This window comes from Anguilla anguilla, chromosome 1 (genome assembly GCF_013347855.1).
Source record: "Anguilla anguilla isolate fAngAng1 chromosome 1, fAngAng1.pri, whole genome shotgun sequence".
In the NCBI taxonomy this organism is placed as follows: Eukaryota; Metazoa; Chordata; class Actinopteri; order Anguilliformes; family Anguillidae; genus Anguilla; species Anguilla anguilla.
In genome coordinates this window covers 9,167,740-9,194,757 of record NC_049201.1, presented here as the reverse complement: position 1 = coordinate 9,194,757, position 27,018 = coordinate 9,167,740, and the positions used below count along the sequence as shown (strand labels likewise).

Here is a 27,018-nt window from a genome sequence, read left to right as displayed (position 1 = left end):
TGATCAACACTGAACATTTCGCTGTGCAAACATCAGGGCAGCGTGAAATGCGTAATTTGAACTTGTTTTCGGTTCACATGCTAATCCGTTTCTGAAGATCTGAGACCATCCTTCCCTCTGATGTAACTTTACATAATTAGTTTTTCATTCGTGAAGGATTCACCTCAGGCTTCTTATTGAAGACAGGGCTCAACAGAATATCATTTTATTGGTTATGTCTTACTTATACAGCATTTGTGTATTACTTGTAGGCTACCGTCGGCCTACTTCAATAGGGGCCACTGTATAGCAGCTTATAGGCTCCTGATAATGCTCTTAGGGATTGCTCTAAAGGTGGGATATCTCCAGGGAGGTATCTTTGAAAAATCTTTTTTTTTTTTTTTGCTGGGTGATTATAGTTCTGGCAGAAGACAGCAGAGGGGATGACACTGGACATGTAAAGGACTGGCCAAAAAGCTAGGTGCGAATCCAGCATCGAGACACGGAGGAAAAAACTATACGCGCTCCCGCAACGAGCAGCTCGCGCGCAGCTTATCGCTGTCCTGTTAACTGTCAACCGCATCTCAAAAATAACGCTTTTTGTCTCCCATGTAAATGAAGCCACGCGGAAGAACGCTCCTTGAATAAACGGTTTAGGTTATTTGCATTTTTAATCTAGATCATTATCCGCACATATCTTAAACAGCGCGTAATTACTAAAATTTCAGCTCGTTTTTTGGTCCCGCATATTCTATTATTTCATTTTACACTGAAATTATTCAATGGTGTTAATTATCTGAAAGAGAGAGTGTTGAAATAAATCAACTATTTAACTAAATTAACTGTGTGTGAATTACTGTTGCCTTTAATTTTGAGTCACAATTAAAGAGAAGTGGTAACGGAATCCAATGGTCAATCCGCTAAGGGGTGGAATTGAGCCACCCACCATCTTGGATTCTGTCACTGACGGGTTGACAGTTGTGAACGGTAGTCCCACACTGTCAGGCCTCACCTGTTTATCACACCTGTGACTCCTGAAGTGAACCTGGGGTAACAGTCACCATTCATTCAAACCCATATTTATTATAATTCTCCTGCTGTCCTGAATGGTCATTTCACAACTGGGCATGTTTCCCTGTTGAATCCCTCTGTGACTGAGATGGTTACATGCATGAGAATGACAGGTAGCTAACTCAAGAACCAATCTGCCAAAAATACTTGCTTGTCTTTGACAGCTCTCTTTTTTTTCATGATGTGTGTGCCCTGTGAGAAACATGCTACACAAATGCTCTTTTTCATATTCCCTTTTGAGTCTATGCCCAGTTCATTTCATATCAGGAGCCAAAGACATTCACATATCTTTTACGAAATACACTGTTATCATAGCCAGCTGTAGCGATGATTGAAATGCACCTTATGTCACAAGCTTCAACAAATGTTGAACCAAACACAGTTGAACACTACCTCTGTTTAATCTCTCACTGAAAAAAAAAAAAAGATTTCCAACATTATTCAATTTCTTTATGAGAGAGGAGCCCTTGAACTTGCTTGTCACATGTGAGAAATAAGTGAACCTATACATGTCGTCAAAGCTACCAAAACACTGTATGTTAAGAGTAGGGCCATGAAAGAATATATTATGAAACCTGATTTGTGTCTGTTATTTTAGAGATGAAAGAAGTTGGGATAAGGCAGCATTTCCAAAAAAGAAGGGGGTGGAGGAGGTGGGTTCGGACAGATGGAGGAGGCTTTATTTCACGTCTTTATTGACCAAACATGGATTTTTTTTATAATCTCAAAAATTCATAAATTCAACAACAGCTTACTTCGGCAAAAGCAAGAGGCAAGGAAACTTGTAACACTGCCGATCAATATTCCTGTCCACCAGAAAAATTGAAAATACAGCAAAAAGAGAAGTTTTTCGACTTTATCCTTTATGTTCAATTTCATCTGTTTAAATGGAATTCTTAGAAATTCTGTAATATTCTGAAATTGCCTGTTACATCAGTAATTATTATTATTACTATTATTGTTATATTCTTTTTGCTATGAGTTCATAAGTTAATTTGATGTTCTAGAACATAATTGTGACTTATTATTTTATTTGCACAAATTCATTTAGTTTCCTGTCTTATGGAAATAATCAATTCCATTTTCAATATTAAGTGTAAAATTAAAATATCAAATGATAGCATGTCGTTTAATCCATATTTCAGACTGTTAGAAGTTATCTGACTCATGACCTCGCGCAAGGCTAATAATTGGTTAGTCGGCTACTTTTCACCAACAATACTGACAGTTGCATTGTCCAATGAGAGCCAAGTGAATCTACCGGCATATTAAGAAAAGCTCTCCCATTGGTTGGACCAGGCGCGGTGATGGTTTAGATTGCTTCACATAAAACCTCCGATTTGACATCCTCGCTATTGCCTAGGCGGATAGTGACGGAGGGAGATCTTATCACCGAATTCCGCGACCGGGTAGCCTTACTTGCGCGCATATATCAGTCGGAGAATCGAGGCACCACCAAAAGCATCACATATGGATGAAATGGAAGAAGAATTAAAATGTCCCGTCTGTGGATCTTTTTTCCGGGAGCCGATTATTCTGCCTTGCTCTCACAATATTTGCTTGGCTTGTGCTCGGAATATTTTAGTCCAGACCCCCGATGCTGAGTCTCCGCAGAGCAGCCGGGCTTCTGGCTCGGGGGTCTCCGACTATGATTACCTTGATTTGGATAAAATGAGCTTGTACAGTGAGGCGGACAGCGGCTATGGCTCATACGGGGGCTTCGCTAGTGCCCCGACCACCCCTTGCCAGAAATCCCCGAATGGGGTGCGGGTCTTCCCCCCTGCCGTCCCTCCTCCCCCTTCCCAACACCACTTGCTTCAACACCCCGGCTCCTTACCCCCTATCCCCCGCAACTCCTGCATCACCTGCCCGCAGTGCCATCGCAGCCTCATCCTGGACGACCGGGGGCTCCGCGGTTTCCCCAAGAACCGGGTGCTGGAAGGGGTGGTCGACAGGTACCAGCAGAGCAAAGCGGCCGCGCTCAAGTGTCAGCTTTGCGAGAAGAGTCCAAAGGAAGCTACGGTTATGTGCGAGCAGTGCGACGTGTTCTATTGTGATCCATGTCGCTTGCGATGTCACCCTCCCCGGGGTCCGCTTGCAAAGCATCGCTTGGTTCCGCCGGCACAAGGCCGGATAAGCCGCCGGACTAGTCCTCGGAAAATCTCTACCTGTACAGAACACGAACTGGAGAACCTGAGCATGTACTGTGTGCAGTGTAAAATGCCCGTGTGCTACCAATGTTTAGAGGAGGGCAAGCACTCCACGCATGAAGTCAAAGCTCTCGGAGCCATGTGGAAACTTCATAAGGTAACGTTAGCCTTTTACTGTTTAAAAGCAGCTGTCATTATTATGATGGCCTATCTAGCTTGACATTATCACGGATATTTCGTTGTAAGTACACACAATTTCGCCGGTTAATGTGTATTTCTGTATGCGCTAACAGATATTTAATTGGTGTAACTGTTACCGTTTAAACGAAATTCATTCTTGCATGGCATCTAAAGTGACTTCTGTACTGGTTTAGCTAATAGATTTAAATCACTTTATCTTCTTTGCTGTAAATCCTCTTTGTTGACGGTGTTTTACGCATTGGCACCGAGGGTAATCGACCCCTAAAATGTGTTAGTGTGTGCCCTAATTATTCCCCTGGAAATAAACGTTTATCTTAGTCATGTTACAACCGTAAATGATAGGATATTGGACTTTAAAGAGGCAGAAATAGCATCACTGTCAGCATTAACACATCATTTTCTGTTAATGTTTATATATAAATACACACTTTTTAAGCAGTTATTTGTTGCCTGTGACTAAGCAAGTGCGACATCAACTTCTATCGACATTTGCTACTGAGATGCCGGAGGGACAGTTGCTTCTCGTGCGTAATAAGCCACAGCTACTGAGACAGTGAGACTATGGGCCATCTGTGCCAAGCAGCATGATTTACTGTGCTGTTCTTAGCGTGAGAGAAATCAACTCAGATACTCTTAATCTTAGCCAAAGACAGTCTATTTTAGGATTAAAACAGACCATGTACATCTACGTGTCCTTTGGCTTTTAATTAAGCATTCATAAAATGGCGTGCTCTGTTTTTAGCCGGTACGAAGGGTCCTGCACTGCTTTCCTATGTCTTGGTTGCAATTCTGTTGAGTTGCTTGGAACATCTGGTTATTTTATTAGCTCGTTGTTCTGGACATTAAACTATGGTTCATGTAACGTGAACATGAAGCACACACGTGAAATTTCACAGTGGGTTGGACTGTACAAATGCAGCTGCAAATAGCTTCACAAGCCATTGTCCTCTCCTGTTGGTGGCCCCCCTCAGTTTGACTTGTAGAGTGTTGGGATTCTCCACAGCGGTGGAATCACAGACGTGGTGCAGTCCGTGTCCATTTTGTGTGCGTGTGTTTAGTAGGACTCGCCTTGCAGATTGGCTCAAAATTCAGCAGGACGCAAAAAAAACCTCCCTTTGAATAAAGCCCTAAACTGTGTTACCATGGAGAAGGCATGGAGAGCTGGTTCTTTGTCTTCCTCCTTGGCGTAACGGCAGCCCAAAGTGCTTCAAAGATCAGCAAAGCCATAGGTCAGGTCCCTATAGTGGGCACTGACACAGCCTACTGCGACAGCTGCGCCCCAGTCCCTTAGTGGACAACTGATCGCAAAACCCCCCAAACGTAATCCAGGATCAATTTCTCAGAGTCTGCCATTCTCAGTTTAATGTGGAAGGCTCTTCAGCTCTTCATGTTTAACTCGTTGAAGAGTTGGTCTTTTGGAATGTCTTTTTTAATAGTTCTAAGTCAGTGTTCTAGAACTTCATTGCTTTCAGTTACCAGTGGCGAATTTTACATCAGAATTAGAATGTTCAGTTAAGAGCATTGTAATCACATGTTTGTGATCTTGATCTTTCCACCTCAAAGGGTTAATTGAACATGCAGTGTTCATGCTTTTAAACCTTGCTTGAAAAAAAGACTGCACTCCACCCCTGCCTTCTGTTGTTTTTCTGTCATTCAAGATGCCTATTCTGACCAAAAAAAAAGAGACAGACCAATGCAAACTTTTCTTCTTTTTTTGGAAGCGCAAGGCGCCGTCCGGAAGATCAGAATGTTGGTATTTAAATGCAGTTTGCGTGACCCAGATGTCAGCGTGGTTTGTGTGGACGTTATGCGGGGCTTCAGTCTTGGTTGGCCCCTGGGGAGCGCATTTCAGAGGGCAGATTAAGCTCCAGCCCTTCTGTGCCATTAATCTCTCCTGCCCGTGAGGACGGCCCACACCTCATCGCTCTCTCAGCACCAAGTGGGTGATGACACAGTGGATCCGGACAACTCCAAATATAGCTACGTTGTGTTTCGCCCCCTGTTCGGGGACTTGGGTTCCACAGCTGCACCATGCAATTAGCACAGGGGCTTAGGCATGGTCACCAGGCAGATATTGTGCCATGGACAGCCCGATAAGTGCGTTATCTAAAGGTTAATCTGAATTCTTATTTTAATTTGACCTGGAGTTTCTAGACATAACACAAATAGACACGATAGATGGTACTGATGTGTTGTGCATGTGTTGAGAGATTCAACGCGAGAGGCCATTTTGCTTTCAAAGCGACTCGGAACTAGGAACGCACGCAAGGTCCTTTCGCACGCCTGTGGCCGGGGGCGTTTTAATGCGTAAAAAAAAAAGCGCTGCTCAAACGTGGCAGGGGGCCGGCCTGCGTGGAGCTTCTGTGGTTCCGCCTGCTTCTCCACGCGTTTCCATAGCGCCCGCTAGAGAGGCTGTTCTGTCTGTCTGTCTGTCTGCCTGGCTGCCGGGGCGCCCTGTCATCCGGAGCTGCTGTGCGGAGGAAGCTGAGCAGATGGACGCGGCCAGGGCAGGCTAGCCGGCGGGGCGGCGGCGGGCCGGCAGCTTTCGAACCCGGCAGACATTCCTGGGGCCGCGGGAGAGCCGCCAAAGCGAGACGGGAAGCGAGAGGGCGTCCAAGATTACCGCCGACGCCGCCTCCGCAGTGCCGCGTCCACGGGCCGTGGTTCGCCCGTGTAGACGATCTGCGCTGTTCTGCTCTGCTCATGGGGCTGACTGCGTCAGTGTGGGGAAAGCCACACATTGCCGTACGCATCTCCGTACGCATCTCCTGTGGTTAATTTTCTCCTTTGGAGTTTACAAGAATGTAGAAGTTTCAGGTGTTTAAGGAACCATTGCATGTATTAAATGTATGTTATCGGTGGTTCTGTGCTCTGCAAGTGTTCCCTGCAACCTGTTAATCTAGTACTATCAACCCCTGTTTCATTAATAATGATTGGCCATCGCCTTGATACATTTCAAGTACAACTACAAGTCTTGTAACATGTTTTTTTTTTTTTTTGGCTCCAGTGAAAAATGTCCTCTTGTTTTATTTCATGATTCCATTATGCCGAGGAGTCCATTATCAAGTCGGCTGATCCATTGTTTTTTGTACAGAGCACGACGGTAAAGAGTAAGATCATTGGGGTTAAATAAATTGTGTTGCCCAGCGAACGGCCATTCCAGCACAATGGAGCGCTCTGTCTCTAATGCTAATCGGTGTGTTCCCAGGGTGTTTATGGTGAGAGTAATGTGCCGTGGCCTGGCGGTAATGAGTGGGATATCACACCCCTGCAGTCCCGGCTTCACCGCGGTTCCAGGGAGCGCTGCGTCATGTACCTGATGACCCGTGTCAGGCACGCGACGTGGGGTCGATTCCACGTCCTTACATCTCTCTTAATCCTGACGCTGTACTTCTGGAGACTGTGAACTCCGTCAAAAAACCACGTCGCAGAATGATGTTGTACGCGCGTCGCAACGTTTTTGAAAACAGGAAATAGAATCCAGCAGCCCGTTCCTATATATTTGCAATTCTGCCAGAAACTTCCCTGATTGGTTCATCGGTTTTGATTTTCTTAATATTAGCCTGAAAATGTAGGAATTTGCCTTCACGGGGAGCCAGTACACATCCTTGATTGAAGTGCTGCGATGCCAGGCCACATGCAGTGGTTTCATTACAGTCAGCTTCTTCCCCAGCTGCTGACTGACCACCCTCTGCATCGCGTCCTCTGATTTCCTTGTCCATTTAGTACTCCCAGAGGCCTTCTCTTTTCCTATTAATCTTTGGATTTTTTTTTCTTCTTGGACTTTCCAGGATCATCTGGATGCAAATTCTTTTTTGGAAAGAATAAAACAAGAAACTACATTTTTATGGCCATTTTTCAATGTGTTTTGCATAACATCAGAGCAATAATTGAATGTACATTGCGGTTTTTAAATTACATTTTATTAAATATAGGTAAAGGACAAACTAAAAAGTATTTGGTTATAAAAAGAGGAGACTCTGTTGTACCATAGCTCAGTGTCAGGCTATATCCAGACAGCATATTGTAGCCCTGAAACACACACTAATACTGTAATAATGCAGGCCAGGCCCCATCTGGTCCTCCGTAACTCTTAATACCTGTAGCATTCTGTACAGCGAGCTCCATAGCTGTGTCCCTGCTTATCCCACCAATTAAATCCAGGGTCAAAGGCCACTGCCCAAGGAGCCAGGGCTGCCTGAGTATATCAGGTAATTGGCTGGGAGATGAGGAGAGAAGGCTTTGGCCGCTAACCGGGGTTCTCAATTACCTGCCGAGCAAATTAAAGAGCTTGCGAAAGTGTGTCACTCACCCAAGGGTAGCAGCAGCAACAATACCTTTCGCTGCTACACAGCTATTAGCATAGCGTGCCTTCGTTTACTTTTGAAGGAAACGCAGCGTTTCCTTCAAAAGTAAACAAACGTTTACTTCTTCTCACGGTTTATTCCTTCCATAACTCATAATTTGTGCTGGAGCATTAGCAGTGCCGAGGTCCCCCTGGGGCATGTATTTCACTCAATCACGGACCGACGACCGATGGCGACGGCGACGTAGGCGACGAAGGAATGCCTTTCCGACTCTTGCTCAAGTTCATTCTGGTGTCCCTGGGCCAAGCTTTTTGCATGAGGTGCCATTTGTCAAAATGCTCCCTCCCTAATGTCCTGGAGCTTTGAGATTAGGGGATTTAGATTACCACGTACCACTGCCTCTTTATCGAATGTGGATGCAAACGCCTTTGTCGTTCACAGTTGCCTGCTGCATGCATAAGTACAGCAGCCTGCCAGCACTTGACTGATTGAAAATTTCAGACCAAGCACAGTGACTTGCAGATTTCTTTTCTGGCTTGAAGCTGGCGGGATGTTTTAGTTCATGCGGGGTTTCAGTCGCATGGCGGGATGAGGAACGTGGATGTGTTGCGGAGGACGCTAATATTTCTGCGTTCTCTTTTGGGTCTTTCTCAGCAATGGAAATGCCGTCCAATTTCCAATTTCAGATTCCCTGAAATGCAATCACCCCCGAGCCCCATTATGTCATGTTCATCCAAGGGGTTGTGGCGAGGGGGGGGGGGGGGGGGGGGGGGGGGGGGGGGGGATGGAGATGGATGTGAGCAAAGATGTGCATATCAAGCGTATGTTTTTTTTTTTTTTCCTTTTTCTTTTTCCTCCAAGCTGAGATTCTTCTCTGAATGGGAAGGGCATGAACGTCCTTGCTTCCATGGCAACCAACGGAAAGTCACTCCGAGACAGGGCGGCAGTGGGGGCGGTAGGCAACCATGTCAGCGATTTCTCCGATCTCCCCCGCAGCCCCCAAGAATGCACAGCTTGGGGCTGCCATTGGTCTCCTATCAGCAATCTGGGGGGCGGGGGTTGGGGGGGGGGTGAAGCCTTGGGGGGGGGGGGGGGGGGTGAAGCCTGGCTGCTCACAGCTACATCCTGTATCTCAGCCCTCATTTATCTGCTGTGTAGAATTAGGGCTTCATTAGTCCTCCAGCACAGATGTGGACATTTTGGAGTTTTGGAGACAATTGGAATTAATTGAATCTGCATTTCCGGGGGGTTTTATTGATGAATCTCGACTGGTGGAGAACTCACGCGTGGCTAAGTGCGTCTGCCTGTGTTCAGCTATATATGAGCAGCATATTCCATTAATTTTAATGCATAATGCATTTCGCTACGAAATACTGTGCCCCCGCAGTAAAAACGAATGAAAGTGAATGTCTGTGAAACTGGAACTGAAGATTGTTGCGTAAGATAATTAGGAAGTTTTAAATGCTTTGTTTGGCGGTTTTAGCGGTGTGACAAGGAAAATTAGCTCAGAAATGAAATTGTAATTTAGTGCCGCCATTTCAGATGCTCGCGTATTACAACAGCAATAGTTTAATCTGAAGATGGAGACTAGTAACTCAAACTGCCAGTCATCGCACCTAAGCATAAAAGTAAAGTTTTTCTACCGCACCCCCGATTGGACTCATTTTCTTAACAAATCATAAGATTTGACTGTACTAGCCTACAGCAGTCAAATTTACTTTCACTTCCTCTGTGAACTAGATTGTATCTTATCTACTAATATTGCAATATTTACACAGTCTATTTCATAGATATCATTAGTGGAACCAGTATGTGCTCATGGAGATGATTGAAGCAAATAGTTTATTTTACTTATTTAGCTTATTTATGCGTTTGGTAATCCATAAATGAACATTGTACTGTACATAATATATTGGTTAAAGGGTTGAGAAGGAACATTCATAGGAACATATTTCCTTCCTTAAGATGGTTGAAACTGCTGGAAATATCCCTATTCAGTCGGTTATTAAAATGTATTTACAGATGGGATAATACATTTCTTCCTGTTGGCACAATGAATTGAATTGTGTGTGAAAAGCAGCTTGTTGTAAAAGTTCAATTCCCTGGAACAACTGTCAAGAAATAATGCAGTATCATTTTTCAACCACATTTTTATATGCCTGGTCTTGAGTTTGTGTGTGCGTGCGTGTGTGCGTGTGTGTATGTGTATGTGTGTGTGTCCACACGCGCACATGAGCATTTTCACGCCGCCACTATGTTGACAAATCACACAAATTGTTTGGAAATGTAAGTAAAAATTTGTGCATGGCTACACTTGATGAATGAGGACCCAGGCAAGCGTGTGCTTGAGTCAAAGCTGACCCGATATAGAGCAATTGCTTTTCCATTGCATTACCCCCGCCCCCCCCTCACCCCCCCCCCCCCCAAGCCCCCCCCCAAGCCCCCCCCCCCCCCCCCCCCCCCAGCCACAGCTGCTGCACGTGACATCATACCGAGACCTGCCCAGGTCAAGACAACTGACTTCAGCTGCTGTCCAGGACCGCAGTTTCAGGGAAAAAATAGACTTCCTCAGTCCGTCCATTACTTCGGTCTACTGCGTCTGTCTACTGCTGTCTGCTCTTGCTGCGGTCTGCATTGGCAGCAGGTTCCTTTCTCCTTCCACTGCTTCCCAGAGTGTATTATTTTTTTTAGCATCCAGTGAGGCAGAATAAATGTAGTTATGGTGCTTTATGACTTCCTCTCCAGCTCGGGTGATAGTTGGCCAGCGCCGATGATGCTAGCAGGTTGAGCAGGTAAAACCCCGCTAAAACGGAAGATTAAAAAAACTATCGGTAACCTAAACGAAGCCAGCCAGGCTGGCTCCAGCTCTGCGGTTAGATAGTAGTGACGGGGGCTCTCCGAATGCCCCGCTTTTCCCCCTTCCTGCTCGCTCGCTCGCATTCTGATAACGTTCGAGTAAACTGGCAAGGCTTCAAGGCAATTAAAAAAATCAACATGCGGCGGCCATCTCCGGAGGTGGCTCGACCGGCACTAAACTCGCGGATAATGAATTTCACTTTGAAATGTCAATTTAGACCGAGAGACAGGCACAGAAATAGAAGCGTTCTGCCGACGCTATAATTAGGCATTGCCTCTCTTCGCGGTGCCCTCTCGTATGTGCACAATGGTGCCATGGAGGCTGTGCACCCATTCTTTGTTCAGACTCTATTCAGGCTCTGTGCATCGTAAAAGAAAAGAAAAGTGTAAGATGCTCTGCGTGATGAATCCCCTCCCCCCATTCCCCCCCCCTTAGATCTGGAACATTTTGTAAATGTCAGAGTGAAAAGTATTGTAAACCCCGTCAACCGAATCGAGGTCACTTGTTTATTTGCTCGGTGACAATTAAGCCGAGTTAATTAACGTGGGACGTAACATTTTAGAAAATGTAGCTATGTTGCGAAAAAAGTATAATTAAATCCCCCCCCCCCAGTCACTGTGAGATGAGATCGATAAATACGAATGTGTCTGGACTTTGACAGCAAAGGCAGTGTTCCTCTGTCTCAGGTCTCGGTCCCTGCCAGCCGGTGTGTGTTTGAGCTTTGGCAAATTAGGGAATTTGGAAAACGGGAGAGTGCCTTTGGCGCGCCCCCAGCTGCAGGCTCTTGCTCTTTCATAGCTCTGCGCGTTTGATCTCTCTCTGTGCGCATCGACGCGGCGCGCTGCCGATGGGATCTTCCGCAGCGGGGCCAGGGAGGGGGAACGGCACTCTGGTTGCGATGCGCGCTCAACGTCTCGATTCTGCTCCTTAATGTGGAATTTAAGCACTTAACGGACTTAAGCTGGTCTCGTTTTGAAAAGAGGATGGAAGCGTAGTTGTAGTTTGGCTGATTTTCTTTCCTACAAATAAAAAAAAGAAACCCCAGACAAATCAGACACACTCCGTGGGATTCCCACGCTTTCTTTCCCTAGTGTGGGATAATGGGATTCAGTGTCAGTTGGCTTTCTTTTGTGTCCAGAAGTGCTGTGCGAATATGAAATTGCCTCCACAACTGTCAGCCATGTCAGTGAAGCCATAGCTCAACTGGAAGGGAGTCATGAAGATGAGATCACAATGGATCTTGAGTGTTTGGTTTCTAGGGTAAATGTTTAAATTATGAATTGTGCATCTCTGTTTTAAAGCCCAAGTCTCATTAAATTTCAATGATTGGTAAACACAATTTAATTAACAATGTCATTTTGACATTCTACATTAATTGCTTTTGTAGTTTTCCTAGTGGGATTTGTTTATACTGGTGGATGCGAGAGGACCAGGATGAAACTACATGCATAACAACTAAATGATGAAACGATAAGAACAATGCATTCTCAACCAGTGATCTGTAAAATGAAGGCATTCTATGGGTTACAGTGAAGATAGATCCCAAGCCATTTTCTGAGAGATTTGTTCTGGGGCATTTATTAATTTAGAAACTTTCTATCAGACATTTTAAGTGGTCAATAATGGATAACGGTAATAAATAATTTGCATTCATGTTGTGCCTTACCTCAACTGTCACCAATGTGTGGCACCCACTTGGATGATGCACGGCAGCCATTTTGTGACAACTCCTATGCTGGGAGGGAACTATTAAGTCAGTTGTACTGAGGGATGATTAGGTGGCTGTATTGAGTGAATGTCGTCCCCCTATCGGCCCATAAAGAGCCAGGTACTGTACTAACCAATCCCTTAGCCGTGCTTAGCGTCAGCCCTGGGTCAGCTACTGGTGGCCCCACAGGACAAATCTCTTGAATTGGCATGTGGAACATCGTCTGCGGTTTCTGGTAGCGGTGTATCCGAACCTAAATTACCATCCCCCCAATTGACCATTTGTCCGTTGCGTCCTCCCCCCCCCCCCCCCCCCCCCCCCCTTACCCTAGTAAATCGGGGTCAAATCAGGAGAGGGCGTGTGAGTGACACTGATGTCATGACGTGGGATCAGATGGCTGGCTCAATGAGCAGTGCGTGATCAACACTACTTAAGCACCACACCAGAGACTCGCAGTTTGATTACACTTCGTTAGTGGTGTGATAGTGTGGCGTGTAAAAAGATTAACTGTGTAAACGTAATGAGAGAGAGAGAGAGAGAGAGGGAGAGAGAGAGATCTGGAAAGAAACAAGAGGGCAATGTAGAGTGCCTGCCAACTTCCACTGATCTTGTGGCCTTCAATTCTGGGGCTTATTCATGAAATCACTGTGTTTGCCAGTTTATCACAAGTTTGCCAGTTTAACAGCAATAAAAACTATCATTAAAAGTAAAGTTTTTAAATTATTACTTGTTCGTGGGCTGTCATTCTGGGTTTGGTGACTAAGGCTTAATTAGGTCATATTCAGCGTGATGAATGCGTACTTGCATTTGCTGGGCAGGATATCATGGTGTCCAATTTAAGTACTTTTATGATCATAAGCTGCAGTAAGTGTCTATAAGTCATTTACGAGTGGATTAAGCATGATCATAACTGAAAGTAAAGCACCACTGAAATAAGCTTTCCATACTACGAAATGTCAGAAGGAAGCATCGACAACGGCAGCTCTGTCCGTAAAAAGCAGTATGCTCGTGCCTTAAAATAAATTCGCAGCGCGTCTGTTGCGAGAGAACCCCGGTTATCGGCGGCGTTTTCCCCCGCAGGAGCGCTTCCTCTGTGACTTCCTGTCGGCGCGGGAGCCGAAAGGCGGCGATGATCTCTCTCTGAGGAATGCGAGCGCCGCGCTCCCACGGCTGCTCCTGGCGCAGAGTGAACTGAGTGCGGCAGCAGAAGCGGGGGCCCACTGCGCGGGTCTGCGGGGGGGGGGGGGGGGGGGGGGGGGGGGGGGGGGGGGAGCTGCGCAGGTGCTGCGCTTGGGGGGGGGGGGGGCACTTCATCTTCATATCCGTGGGTATCGCCACCTGTTTGGGGTTTCTTAAGACATGCTACTGTAATTACCCACTCCCGCAGCAGGGGAACTCCCTGCTAAGGTCTTCAGCATCCTGGCTTCCTGTGGAAATGCATCCAACTGTGGGTTCAGGCTTCTTAGAGCGAGTTTCATTCTGATTTCATTCCGGGTTTAAGTCCTATCTGCACACAACATGCCTGCCTGGCTCAAAACTGTGGCTTAGCTGAAAATAATTTGTATTCTCTGTCCCTCCAGAGCAGGGGTTTTCAACCTTTCCCGATCCCGGGACCCCCACTCAGGCTCAAAAGCATCAAGGGGAAGACCAATCATAAGTTAAAAAGGGTTATATTTTTGAAAAGGTTCTATATTTTGTAATATTTTCCCTCATCTTAATGTAGTCATTGCACATCAAGTCTGGCCAGGCACCCCCTGCAGTTCCTTCAAAGACCCCCAGTGGCCCACAGACCCCCTGCTGAAATCCCAGGCTGAAAACCCAGGCTGTAGAGTCCAATAGAAGCCCTGCCATGGCTCTGATTGGCTGAGATTAATGCTGTGTGACACTCTCACTGGAGATAATGAGAAACCTTTAACTGTGTATCTGACCGGAGTAGAATGCTTCGGTTACCTCTATATTATTGACATTCCTGTCACTGCTGTCCCACCTTTCAAGAATCTTTTAACGCGCAAGTAAATCTCCAGTCTCACATACTGATATTTTTACTCCATGATGATAGCGATGATCTGGAAAACGCCCGGGAGGGGAAAAGGACATCAATTTTCTTTTATGTTTGAATCCATGAAACTGCCAGCGCTTGTAGATCTTCAGTCGTAGGTGGATTCAAGTTTTGAAGTTCTGAACAAGAGCCTTCCCCCCTAAACGGCAACCAAGTCCATCAGTGTCACTTCACACCTGAAACGGTTGAGTAGGCATACAAAGAAGGAAAGTCCATATTTTATCCCCACCTTCCTGTCCCGTCCTCTGATGTTTGTTCAAGTTTGTGGGTTGAAGAATTGAGAAGTCATGGTGGGCTTTTTCGCTCCTGATTCATGAGTAATCTGCGTGAGCCAATGGATATGAGTTTTTTTCCCAGGATGCCATTTCAGACGCTCTTCTGACAGATGAGGCCTCGCTGTTTGCCAGGTTCTCTCTGCTGAGCTGCGAAAAACGCTGATGACATTCATCAGAAGACTGACACCATTCCTCAGACCTCGCATTTCAAGCAGCACAGAGTGTCCTGGAACAAAAAAGGTCTGTTTCGGAATCCAGAGGCGATAGGAAAACAGGAACACAGAGTCCCTCCCAAATGAAAAAAAGAAAAAGAAAAAAACCGGTGTGAGAGAAGCAGAGTGACATGCTGATGGGGGAAGAAGGCAGTGAGTGTGTTGGGCTGTCAGCATGTGTGTAACCTCAGTCAGGTGACTGCTGCCAGTACGCCCTCACATCACACCCGTCCGTACCTTCATGGTACGCGACGCGGTCTACTGCCGTGAGACTTTGTAACAGCCTTTGAATCTGAATTCGCCGTGGTGGTTCCTGGAGAATCCCCTGTTATCGGTGGAAATTCCATCTGCGGATGCATTCTCCCTGTGACAGACTAGCTTCATTGCTTGACTGCAGGGGAGAGGGAGGGGGGGAGGGGGGGGGCGGGATGAAAAGCAAAATGGCCAAGAGCCTCGACTGAATTATTCATCACCAGCACGTGTTCTCGTCCGTTTAATTACTGAGCTGATTGCCCCGTGACTAGGACATCCCAGGCTCCTCCTGAAATTTGTGTGTTTGCATTAGAATTAATGCTCAGCTGGTGTAGCTACATCCTCAAAGTGTAACCCAGTAATAAAATCTAATTGACAAAGCTTTTCTCTCGGCCTTCATTCCACTAGATCTGCCTCTGCTAGTGGATACGCATTTATGAACATACTTAAATTTTACTTTGAAGGTTCCAGGCACTGGGTAATTGAAATACATGGCACAAACGATGGCTTAAATGAAGCTTCTTCCATCCGTAGTTGTCACTGTAGCTGATCAAATGCATAGAATACACCCGAATTGTTGAATATTTAAAATATCTGATATCTGATCTGACCTTGTTTTGATATGTATGCATTGTCATAGATGTGTAGAATACATTTCTTCACCATGTTTCCCGGAGGAGTTGACCTTCCTGATCAGCTAGAGCAGAGATACTCAGATCTGGCTCTTGAGGACAGTACTGCTGGTTTTCATTCCTTTCCTCTAATCAGTACTGATTTAAACCTGGGACACCAGTTGAGCTAGATATCTGGCGAATCGGTGCCATTAATCAATCATTTAACTGTCTGAAAAGAAAGTTTAATCTGGGGAGAGATACATGGGGAATCATACTCATTCGGTGAGTTTCATTTGTTCTGGTTAAATGAATAATTGATTTAGATATTACCTAGAATACTTTAGAAGTACAAGGAACAAAAAAAAGAAAGATAACTGATTAAAAGTTAATAACATGATGATAATGAATAACGGAATTAAATTAAAACAGGAGTGTCCTATGTGTAATTAAAAGGGTTTCATCTTTGATTGTGAAACCAGACCGAAGCCCACTGTGTACTGAGGGTGAAAGGGGTTCCAGCGCTGATGCTGTGGGAACCTGCTGCCTGACTGTTTGAGGACTGTTATTTTTTTCCCCCATGATCCTCTGCTGTTGCCTTAGAAACAGCAGCTGTCATGGTTTCCCAGGCCCGAGGTCAGCGGCCTTCCATTTCCTGTCTCGTCACCTTCCTCCCTGTTGAGTTGCTGAGCAGCTGGGCGAGAGATGGGGGGGATGCGACAGGCTGTTTTTACACCCTTCCCATTACAGTAGACTGGAGCGCCACCCCCCCCCCCCGGGTCAGCTGTTTTCTGACCCGGCAAAGCGGACACTGTCTTTCCGCTTAACCTTTCCCAATGTTAATACAACCCTCCGCTGGGTTGCTTCTGGTCCGCTGATTCCAACAGGGTTTCCCAGCGAATGGGGTGAGCGCAGATTTTGTTCCCACCATTTTGCTGTGTGTCCAATGACACGTGTTCACACAACCCAACCCCCCTCCCCCTTTCCAACCCTTCCTGTTTTAAAAAGCTTCCCATGACCTTTCACATACTTGTTCTAAATATGACATGTAGTATAGTGGTTAGGGGACTGTGCTGGCAACACCAAGGTTGTCATTTTGATTCCCAGGTAGGCCACTGCAATTGTACCCTTAAGCAAGGTACTTAGACCATGATGTAAGAGGATGGTTAGGGAACGGGGTTAGAGTTAAACGACTGTCCTAATTGACTGGGTACACATTCCCATGCTCACTACCTCCAAATAAATGCTGTGAAACATTTCCATTGTGGGCAAATGTGTATTAAAATTACAGGCAGATGCTGTGTAGAGGACGCGTTACGGCACTGGCGGTTGGCCAGGGTACAGGTGCGGAGGTGTGCTTTGAGTATTCCACTCACCCACTGATCCGTAGTGGGAAATCTCCAGTTTAAACTGAAATCGCTTCTCTAGATCTAAAACGGCTTCAGTACGGCGGTACGGCTTCCCGCGGTGTGGGTGGAGCGGTGAAAACCGCGAGCACCGCGAGGCCTGCCCGGAAAAGCGGGGGGGGGGGGTCGGGGGGGGGACTCTGCCAGGGGAAGCAGGCCACGTGTTTTGGCGGGTCACGTTTTGCGGGAGTTATCGGGTGTCGGTCGGGAGGCTGTCTGCCGCGATTGAGGCGTGGGCGATTGGCGCTGAAGTGCGAGGATCTCTGAGCCTCCGCTACCCAACGAGTGCCATCACCGTGGGATGGAGCAGGACCTGGAATTGGCCCCGAAACAATGCAATCCTGACAGTTAAAACCGTAACAGGCAGCCTCCATCTGCATGCCTAGGGATGATGCACTCATCTGGGCAGTACTCCTGAAAATTTTTTTTAGTTATATATTTAATATATATATTTATATTTATATGATTAATGGGCCGATTTCATTCTGCTGTTTCATATGCATAAAGAGTGAAGGCAGTGAAAACCTTGTATTCCCCCGTTTGCTGAATTTGAGGTGTGCTCATTAATAACTGGGATCTACCCGGCAGCACGCACCGTTACCGTTCGTTCTTCCTGCCTCACTCGTTACTCAGTTGTAGGAGCAGTTGCCTAACGGACCTGATGTTCTCTCTCTGCCCCGTCTCGTGTTTTTTTAGGGTCAGCTATCGCAGGCTCTCAACATTCTTTCGGACCGAGCCACAGAGGCCAAGGAGTTCCTGGTGCAGCTCAGGAACATGGTGCAGCACATTCAGGTACTGTACAGTAGCACGAGTCCCGCCCCCTACCACCCTCCTTCCACAGAGCCCCGCCCCCCCAACCCCACCCTTACCCCATCCCCCTTTCTCAATATCCCCATCCTCGATGAGGTACTGTTCAGGGAAAATCAAACAACCCCCCTTTTTTGGTTCAATTATCTTATACATATGAGACAGTGTAGTGTAATAACATCTTCACAAACTACTCCACACAATTTTGGCAGGTGGGTACTTTTTCCCTTCCCTATCGATTCTAAGTAATAATTCCATTATGAACTGGCCCCAATGGCAGAGGCATTTGCACATCATGGCCCGGGATCATAAAATGATCAGCAGGGGGTGCTGTAGAGCAAGCCCTCCACTGTGCAGGGAGGAAGGGAGAAGGGGTCATTTAGGGTTTCTGGTTTACTTTATTGCTTTTTCCCTTATCAACTGTGTGGAGGCACACTCAAGTACACTGGTAGGGATGCGCAGCTCGGCGGCTGTGTTGCCATGGTGCTGTTGCCATGCAGCCGGCAGACGCTCCAGGAAGGCCCTTAGTGATGTCAGGGAGGGGAACATTGAAGGTGAGGTTCTTACGAGAGGAGAAGGAGTGCTGTGGAGGGAAGAGAAGAAAAGAGAAGAGGAGGAAAGAGAAGAGGGGGTGCTCTATTCCACTCCCTGCACATGAAACATTCTCTTATTTTCCTCTTTCTGCCCCCACACACCTTGAAGTATTGCAGACTCACAGTCATTTCATCATTTTCACTCCCAGAGCTAAAAACTTATTCCTAAACTCATTGTCATTCACCGAGAGGGAAAACATCACCCGTGTAGGCTTTTCACATTAGCATCAGGCTAGCTTCTGGCGCTCATAACTTCCATTGACTGAGTTACTGACTGATCTACGCCCATAATCGGACCAAAATCATGAAAGGACTTCTCCCATTGGTCTGCAGTGACTTACATCCAGAATGTTAGCCGTCTGCATGACCATTTGAATCAAGCCCTGCCTGGTGATCAGACGATAAAGTGACTGTGGTTTGCAGCCTTTGTTGCATAACTGGTCTAATGAGATGTTATTATGTCACTGGTAAGGTTTCCAGTATCATCTCAGTTGGATGGTCTTCACATGGAGGCCAGCTCTTCTTTGTGGTCTCCTGTCTACTCTAGTTTTTCTTTTTTGTATGGCTGTCTGTGCTGTCGCTCTCTCTGCCTGTCTGTGCTGTTGTTCTCTCTCTCTGTGCTGTCACTGTCTCTGCTTGTCTGTGCTGTCGCTCTTGCTGTCTGTCTGTGCTGTTCTATCTCTGTGGGCTGTTGTGCTCTCGGTCTGTCTGTGCAGTCGCTCTTGCTGCCTGTCTGTGCAGTCGCTCTCTCTGCCTGTCTGTGATGTTGCTCTCTCTGCCTGTCTGTGCTGTTGCTCTCTCTGCCTGTATGTGCTGTTGTTCTCTCTGTCTGTGCTGTTGCTCTCTCTGCCTGTATGTGCTGTTGTTCTCTCTGTCTGTGCTGTCGCTCTCTCTGCCTGTCTGTGCTGTCACTCTCTCTGTCTGTATGTGCTGTCACTCTCTCTGCCTGTCTGTGCTCTAATCCTCCTCGCTCCCAGTCCATGTCCATCTCCCACGCCGTTTGTCCCTCTGTCTCTCAGCGAGTGTCGGTCAGCCTGGCTTCCTGTTTGTCTGTGTGCAACTGTGGCGGCGGCCATTTTGAGCCCCTGTGCCCCTCTGCGTGCCTGCAGGAGAACGGGGTGGAGTTCGAGGCCTGCCTGGTGGCACAGTGCGATGCCCTCATCGACGCCCTCAACCGCCGCAAGGCCCAGCTCCTGTCCCGCGTCAACAAGGAGCACGAGCACAAGCTGAAGGTGAGTGGCCCCGCCCCCTCAGCTGTCTGTCATCTGTGCACTGGGGGCGGGGCTTAGGGAATATAGTGCCGCCCTGATAATCATTCTGCAGCCATTCTATTTAAGACAAAGCCAGCCGGTTTGAGTTCTGGTTTTTAATAAGGTGTGGGGAACAGGAGGACAAATAGTGCTCATTATTGGTACGGTGTTTCAGTTTTAAAGTGTAAAACATTAAAGTGTCTCGGTGAAGTAATGGGCTCTCCCAGTGATTCAGACCTGTGAGCCACAGAGAGACAGGGGCAAGGCATTTTCCAGCAGCTCCCAGCCATATCTGGGGTTGCTTAGCGCTGACTGCATGGCTGATTATTCCACACCTCTTTAGTTTGGAGACCCGCTGTTGTGTGTGTGGGCACTGCATGCTTTATTTAGGAGTCGAAATGGAAATCGCCCGTTTCTCCTCCAGCTCAACAAAGCAAACGGCAGGAGGAGGAGGAGGAGGAGGAGGAGAAGGAAATATACATGGTGTTCTTCATGTAATTTCACACTTGATTGGTCGGAGGAATTAAGGTTTCACACAAGCGCTGTTAAGACACACACACACACACACACACACACATACACACATACACACACACACACACACACACACACACACATACACACACACACACACACACACACACACACACACATCCAATCACGCACACGCAGGTAAGCACACAGACACACACATACACATACGCACACGCACAAAAGAAAGCACCTCCTCTCCTCCACCACGTTAGAGGCCAGCGAAAGAGAGAGAGCTGCAGGAGACAGGTGTCTAATTTAAATCGGGCACAGTTTCAGCCCAGGACCCAGCGTGAAACGCCCTTTACAAAGTTCTCGCAGACAAACTGCGTCTTCTCCAATTTGAGCCATTACGAGCGAGTGTCCAAGTTTAAAGATTGTGATCTTTAAAGAAGATCCAAGTAACTGTTCCGGTTCGTTCGTGGAAATTCCCCCTTGTCCTCATTAAGTCTGTTCGCTGCGCTTCCCAAACACTTGACAGTCATTCCCAGATATCGCTGCACTGGTCACTGCAGACTCATGAAAGCATGATAGTAATTGGAAGTTCATCTGAAGTGGAGGGGTGGGTCTTCCGTGTCGGATTTTGTGTAATGACACTGAGGGCCCCATATCCCTTACACCAGGCCTGCCCAGCCCTGTTCCCGGAGATCTACCGTCCTGCAGGATTTCACTCCAACCCAAATAAGGCACGCCTCATTCAACAGCTAGACATCTCATTGAGCTGCTAATTGGTAGAAACAGATGTGCCAAATTAGGGTTGATGTGAAAACCTGGAGGACGGTAGATCTCGAAGAAACAGAGTTGGGCAGCGCTGCCTTGCACACTGATATTAGATTCAATTTAAATTTAAGTTAATGCCCTCCCCACCCCCACCCCCCCCCCCCTTACCAATAATTATCACAGAAATGGGAGGTACAGTAGCTCTTTTTACTTTCTCACTTGCCGTGGGTGCTTGCCTCGCCCATGGGAGACGGCCAGGAATCTGGTGATGAGAGAGCGATGCGTCCACATGCTGGCTACAGGAAGTCTTCTGCTGGAGAGCGCCTCAGAGGAAACGGAACAGTTGCACGGATCGGCGTGCGGCTGCGTCGTCATAGCAATGGAGATCAGTGGCGTGGGCTTATTGGCTGAGGCGTATATGTACTGTATGTGTACGATCTGCTTCTAGATGTGATGCTAAATTACATAATTTATGAGTTATCACATTGATTAATTAACACTGCTTTTACACTGAGGAGCATGGGGAATGCCTTTAAACCAACTCATGCATTATTAGCATCACGCAATTATGATTTATTAATTTTAGTACCTTTGCATCCGTTTTAATGAGCGCAGCTCACGTACTTTAGTCTTATTGGCCTTCGTAGATGCAGAGCTCTTATTCCCAAACTGCTCCTCTCCTGTGGTTTCTGAGTGGAGACCTGTGACGACAGAGGCCCGGTCTCCATGGTGACCGGAGACGTTGCGAGCTTTTGCGAGGCTATGGAAGCAGAGTGGCCTTCAGTGTGAACAAATAAGTGTTTTTTATAGGGTATCACATAAAATCACAGAAACCCGTGTGTGTTCATCCTCATTGCATTTTTAATGTGTGGTGCAGGTTCAGATTTTCATGGTGGTGTATGTATGTGTGTGTGTGTCTGTGTGATTGTGTGTGTGTGTGCATGCATGCGTGTGTGTGTGCATGCCTGCATGTGTGTGTGCGTGTGTGTGCGTGTGTGTGTGTGTGTGTGTGCATGTGTATGTGTGCATACATGCCTGTGTGGGCGTCTGTGTGTGTGTGCATGTGTGTATGTGTGATTGTGTGTGTGTGTACGCGTGTATGTGTGCATACATGCCTGTGTGGGCGTCTGTGTGTGTATGTGTGATTGTGTGTGTGCGTGTTTATGTGTGATTGTGTGTCTGCGTGCGTGTGTGAGAGTGTTGTGTGTGTCTGTGTGTGTGTGATTGTGTGTGTGTGCGTGTGTGTGTGAGAGTGTTGTGTGTGTCTGTGTCTGTCTGTATGTGTGCGTGTGTGTGAGTGTGCATGCGTGCGTGTGTGTGAGAGTGTTGTGTGTGTCTGTGTCTGTCTGTGTGTGTGTGTGCGTGCGTGCGTGTGTGTGTATGTGTGCGTGCGTGCGTGTGTGAGTGCGTGCGTGTGTGAGAGTGCTCGTGAAGCTTTAATGATGACTTTAATGAGACAGCCCCTCCCTCAGACGCTCTGTCTCCACTCTTTCCCTGCTTCCCTCCTGTTCTCGTCATCACTCCTCAGTTATCAGTTGTATTATCTCTGACGGACAGCCGTGCTCTTGTAACCCCGCCCACCGGCACCCTGTTGCTACAAAAAAATGGTCATTCTGCATGTGCCCAGGTCCTGGATTGCTGGGATAAGACTGAGGACTGAACCCAGTCCCATGTGATCCAGAGTGATAGCGCTGTTCTATGTAGGTCAGGTCAGGTGCTCAGTTTTTATGGTTTGAGATGAACGTTGGCGTAGAGGATTGGAGAGATTTTTTTCTCCAGCCTTGCTGAACCCCCCCCCCCCCCCCCTTTCTTTCTGAGGTCTAAGCAGTGGGACACCCAGTGTGAAGTCTCCTCACGTACCTCTGTGGTCTTAAACAGTGCCTCCATGTCCTGTCACACCACAACCACGTCCTCGAGCGATGCTCAGCCTGCCTCCTTAATTTGGGGTGTGTGTGTGGGGGGGGGGGGGGGGGCAGCGGCGGTGCGACACTATTTATAGTCCCCAAATCGAGATCCTGCGTCTCTCTGCGTGCGCTCCATTGTATTTCAGTCCCTCTCTTCCGCCGCGCGTCCCCTGTGAATATCCCTCCTCCACAGAGACCGTTACCGCCATCGGCCCGAGCGCTTTATCGCGATGAAAAAAAAAAACGCTTCCCTTCCCGCCGGTGCGGGAGATGTAAGCGTGCCGAATAATTACAGAACCCGGGATGTGCACGGAAACGGCCGTTAATGTTTATTAGGCGCTCGGGATGGGGAAAGTGTTGCGGGTCCGCGTGCGTACGCCCGGTTGGCAGTTCTTCAGGCCCTTTGATAAAAGCGGCGTATGGTGTTGCTGTTTTCTCTCTCTGTGTTTAGTACTCATTAGTGCGCCTTATCGAAGGTCCTCGTCGATCTCTGCTTGCTTCCCGTTCCGTTCTCCGTCCGCAGCAGGTAGCGCAACCCGGAGGGGGGCGAGGCGTATTATCCCCTATGGCAACCCAACCCCCCCCCCCCCCCCCGCTGCGCCAGGCCCCGCCCCTCATGGCTGCCTCTCGCTGGAACTGTGTGAATGGTCGCCCGGGACGACCAACCAAACGGCCTACCCGTGGAGATGTTGCTGAATGAAATATCAGAACTAAAGCTTTGCATCACTGGTCATGTGATCAGTATGATTCCGGATCCACCATTGGGGCTTCTGTGGGTGGCTCTGTTTAGTGAGGAGGAAGTAGGAAGTAGTGCCTGTGGAGGAGGTGTTGTTTAGAGAGGAAGTGGTGATGGTGGAGGTTTTTCTTAGTGCCCGTGGAGGTGGTGTTGTTTAGAGAGGAATTTGTGACAGTGGAGGTTTTGTTTAGTGCCTGTGGAGGTGGTGTTGTTTAGAGAGGAGGTGGTGCCGGTGGAGGTTTTGTTTAGTGCCTGTGGAGGTGGTGTTGTTTAGAGAGGAATTTGTGACGGTGGAGGTTTTGTTTAGTGCCTGTGGAGGTGGTGTTGTTTAGAGAGGAATTGGTGATGGTGGAGGTTTTGCTTAGTGCCTGTGGAGGTGGTGTTGTTTAGAGAGGAATTTGTGATGGTGGAGGTTTTGTTTAGTGCCTGTGGAGGTGGTGTTGTTTAGAGAGGAGGTGGTGATGGTGGAGGTTTTGCTTAGTGCCTGTGGAGGTGGTGTTGTTTAGAGAAGAGGTGGTGATGGTGGAGGTTTTGTTTAGTGCCTGTGGACGTGGTGTTGATTAGAGAGGAGGTGGTGATGGTGGAGGTTTTGCTTAGTGAGTAAACGGAGGCTCTGGAGGTTTTGTTTTGTGAGAAGGAGGTGGTCTCTGCGAGCGGAGGTGGCTGTGGGGAGTTGTATTTGGTGAGGAAGTCATGGCTATGAAGGTCTTGTGCAGTGAGGAGGTGGAGACGGTGGAAGACCTGGTCTCTGGCAATAGAGGTGGTTGTGGAGGTTCTATTCGGTGTGTTTGGTTGTTTGTAAGTGCTTAGTTTCCCTCTCTTGTTTCCCTGCTTACAGCTCTATGATCTAATTATCACGGTTCTTCAGTCCAGCACAAAAATCATGATTATCTTTGTGCTCCCTTCTCCTGCACTCTCAGTGGACTCATCATAGCTACTGTATCTCCTTTCTATTTTTGGAACTCTCTCTCTCTTGCTCTCTTTCTCTCTCTCTTCTAGTTCTCTCTAGCTCTGTTTCCATCACTCTTTCTCTCTCACCCCTTCAATTTGGACTGTGTTGTTTCTGCCTGCACATAGTCTCTTCCTCTTTTATCTCTCATCCTCTCCTGATTGCACCCCTCTCCTCCCACCAGCAGGGGAGCCCTTTGAGTGATGCTTTGCTAATGACCCCAAAGGTTTTGACTTATTAATTAATCCACCCAATTGTCAAGCAATCCATGATTAAAACAGTGAAAAAGGTGTTATGAAATCCACCTTCTTATGCTGAAAATGGGTACCCACTACATCCCACCGTGGGCCAGGATCTCCATAAAATCCTGATTTTCAACCACACAGTGGGTCTGGATCTCTGTAAAATTGTGATTTGGAACCACACAGTGAACTTAACTGTAGGCCACACCTATTTTTAAACACACATATGCTTATCCTTGTTTATGTAAAGAATGATGGGTAATGTAGTGATTGTCCCTTTTGGATCCTTCATGCGTGCCCTTAGGGTTAGTTATTTCCACAAATAGCAATGAAAAGCGCTTGTGCGTTTTAAAATAGACATCCTACGGTTAAGTTCACTGTGATATCCAGACCACTGTGGAGTGTAGTGGGTACCCATTGTCAGCATATGAATGGTGGCTTTCCTAACACCTTTTTACAATTTCAACCGTGGATTTTTGCACAATCGGGTGGTTTGTCAGGTTTGTGGGGTCATTAGTCCGACAGGAGAAGGGAACAGGGTCCAAATGGCACCTAGCTGGTGTTGCTAGCAACAGAGACAATGGAAAGCAGCCTTCTGCCAACATGAAGTGCAAACCAAGAGCCCTGGGGCTGCTGGGCAGGAATCCAGCGGCACAGAGCTTCTTATTCTGGGAAAAGCCTGCAGTGGAAGGAGTGGTTTGGATGGTGCCATGTTCTCCCCCTCTTCCCTCTCTCCTCTCTGCTTCTGCCTGTATGGTTCTTTCCATTACTCTCCCTTTCTGTCTTGATCTGCATATCCCTCTGTCTCATTTTATTGGTCTCTCTTTATACCTCATTCTCTCTCTCCCTCTATCTAACTATCTGTCTTTCTCTTTCCCTCCTTCTCTGCCCCTTTGAATACCCCTCTTTATCTCTCCCTCTCTCTCGTCCTCTCTGAGGGCAGTGTTGAGGTCATGCTGTGATGCTCGGTGCTGGATGCGGTGCAGCTGGCTGTGCTATAAACGCTGCCTGTCAGGCCGGTGATGGTGCTGTCTGGACCCGGGCCCACACCGCCGAGGAGCCAGGCAGCTGGCTGGAGCCAGCAGTGCCGCAGTGCCACGCTGGCATGCACACACACACACACACACACGCACACACACACACACACTCCCACACATACACACACACACGCACAGGCATGCACGCACGCACGCACGCACAGCACACGCACGCACGCTCGTACACACACACACACACACACACACGTGCCCACACATACACACACTCACGCACAGGCATGCACGCACAGCACATGCGCGCACGCACGCACACATACACGCACACACACACATACACGCACACTCATACACGCACACACACACGCACGCACACACACACGCACGCACACACACACACACACACACACACGCACGCACACACTGCTCTCTCTGCCTCTTCCCTCCTTCCTCGCTCCATCTCTCTCCACGTCTCTCTGATTCCCTTTCCTCCCTCCTTATGATCTCTCTCTCTCTCTCTCTCTCTCTCTCTCTCCGCTTCGCGGTCGCTCTGTTTGTCTTGATCATTAACAAGTCGTTAATAACACAGCCTGACGGAGAGAGATGGGCTCTTTGTGCAGCTCGAGAGCCGAATTATCGCCTTCCTCCCTGAAGAGAAAGACCACACTCCTGAAATCCCTGTCAGATTCAGTATCCAGCTGCCTGTGAATGAGTCCAGGTACAGATATAGATATTGAACAGTGCCAGCGCCTTGTTCTATCAAGTTTCTCTGTCCCCTGATCGCTTTTGCTGAACCGTAAAACCGCATTGGAATGAATTTCTGCCGACAAGCCCTTTTAAAGACTGGATTAATGTTCTCGTCACATTCGGCTGATATCAGCTTGGTTCGTGAACAGGGGTGTTACATTTTCTTTTGTACGTTTTTTTTCCCCCCTCTTACCTCTTTCTGGTTTGAGATTTCAGACCAAATGTCCGAAAAGCTGAAACAGGCCTTTTTTCGGATGGGGGGGGGCGCAGCGTGCCGTGTTGGGGGTAGGGGGGATTTATTCGGCATCCAGAGCAGTATTCTGGACCGGGGCCAGGCCACTGCAGGGATGGGACGACCCATCGCTGACACTGCACCACAGAGCAGGACCGGGGGCGGGGGGGCGGGGGGGGGGGGGGGGGGGGGACACCGAGGTGTGGTGAACTCAAACCCCCCTG

General features: G+C 47.7%; 1 protein-coding gene across 6 annotated transcripts in view; it reads left to right on the top strand.

Annotated features, from left to right (window-relative positions):
• Positions 1-2,393: 2,393 nt before the first annotated feature.
• trim9 (tripartite motif containing 9) overlaps positions 2,394-27,018 on the top strand; it is a 38,727-nt gene continuing 14,102 nt past the window's right edge. For 5 of the 6 annotated variants that reach the window (XM_035415080.1, XM_035415052.1, XM_035415071.1 and 2 more), the window contains exons 1-3: positions 2,521-3,357; positions 17,785-17,880; positions 19,598-19,720. In XM_035415080.1, coding sequence (XP_035270971.1) covers positions 2,521-3,357; positions 17,785-17,880; positions 19,598-19,720 — 1,056 coding nt within the window. Of the gene's footprint in view, positions 3,358-17,784; positions 17,881-19,597; positions 19,721-27,018 lie in introns of all 6 variants that reach the window. The other variant, XM_035415033.1, reaches the window with a different exon arrangement.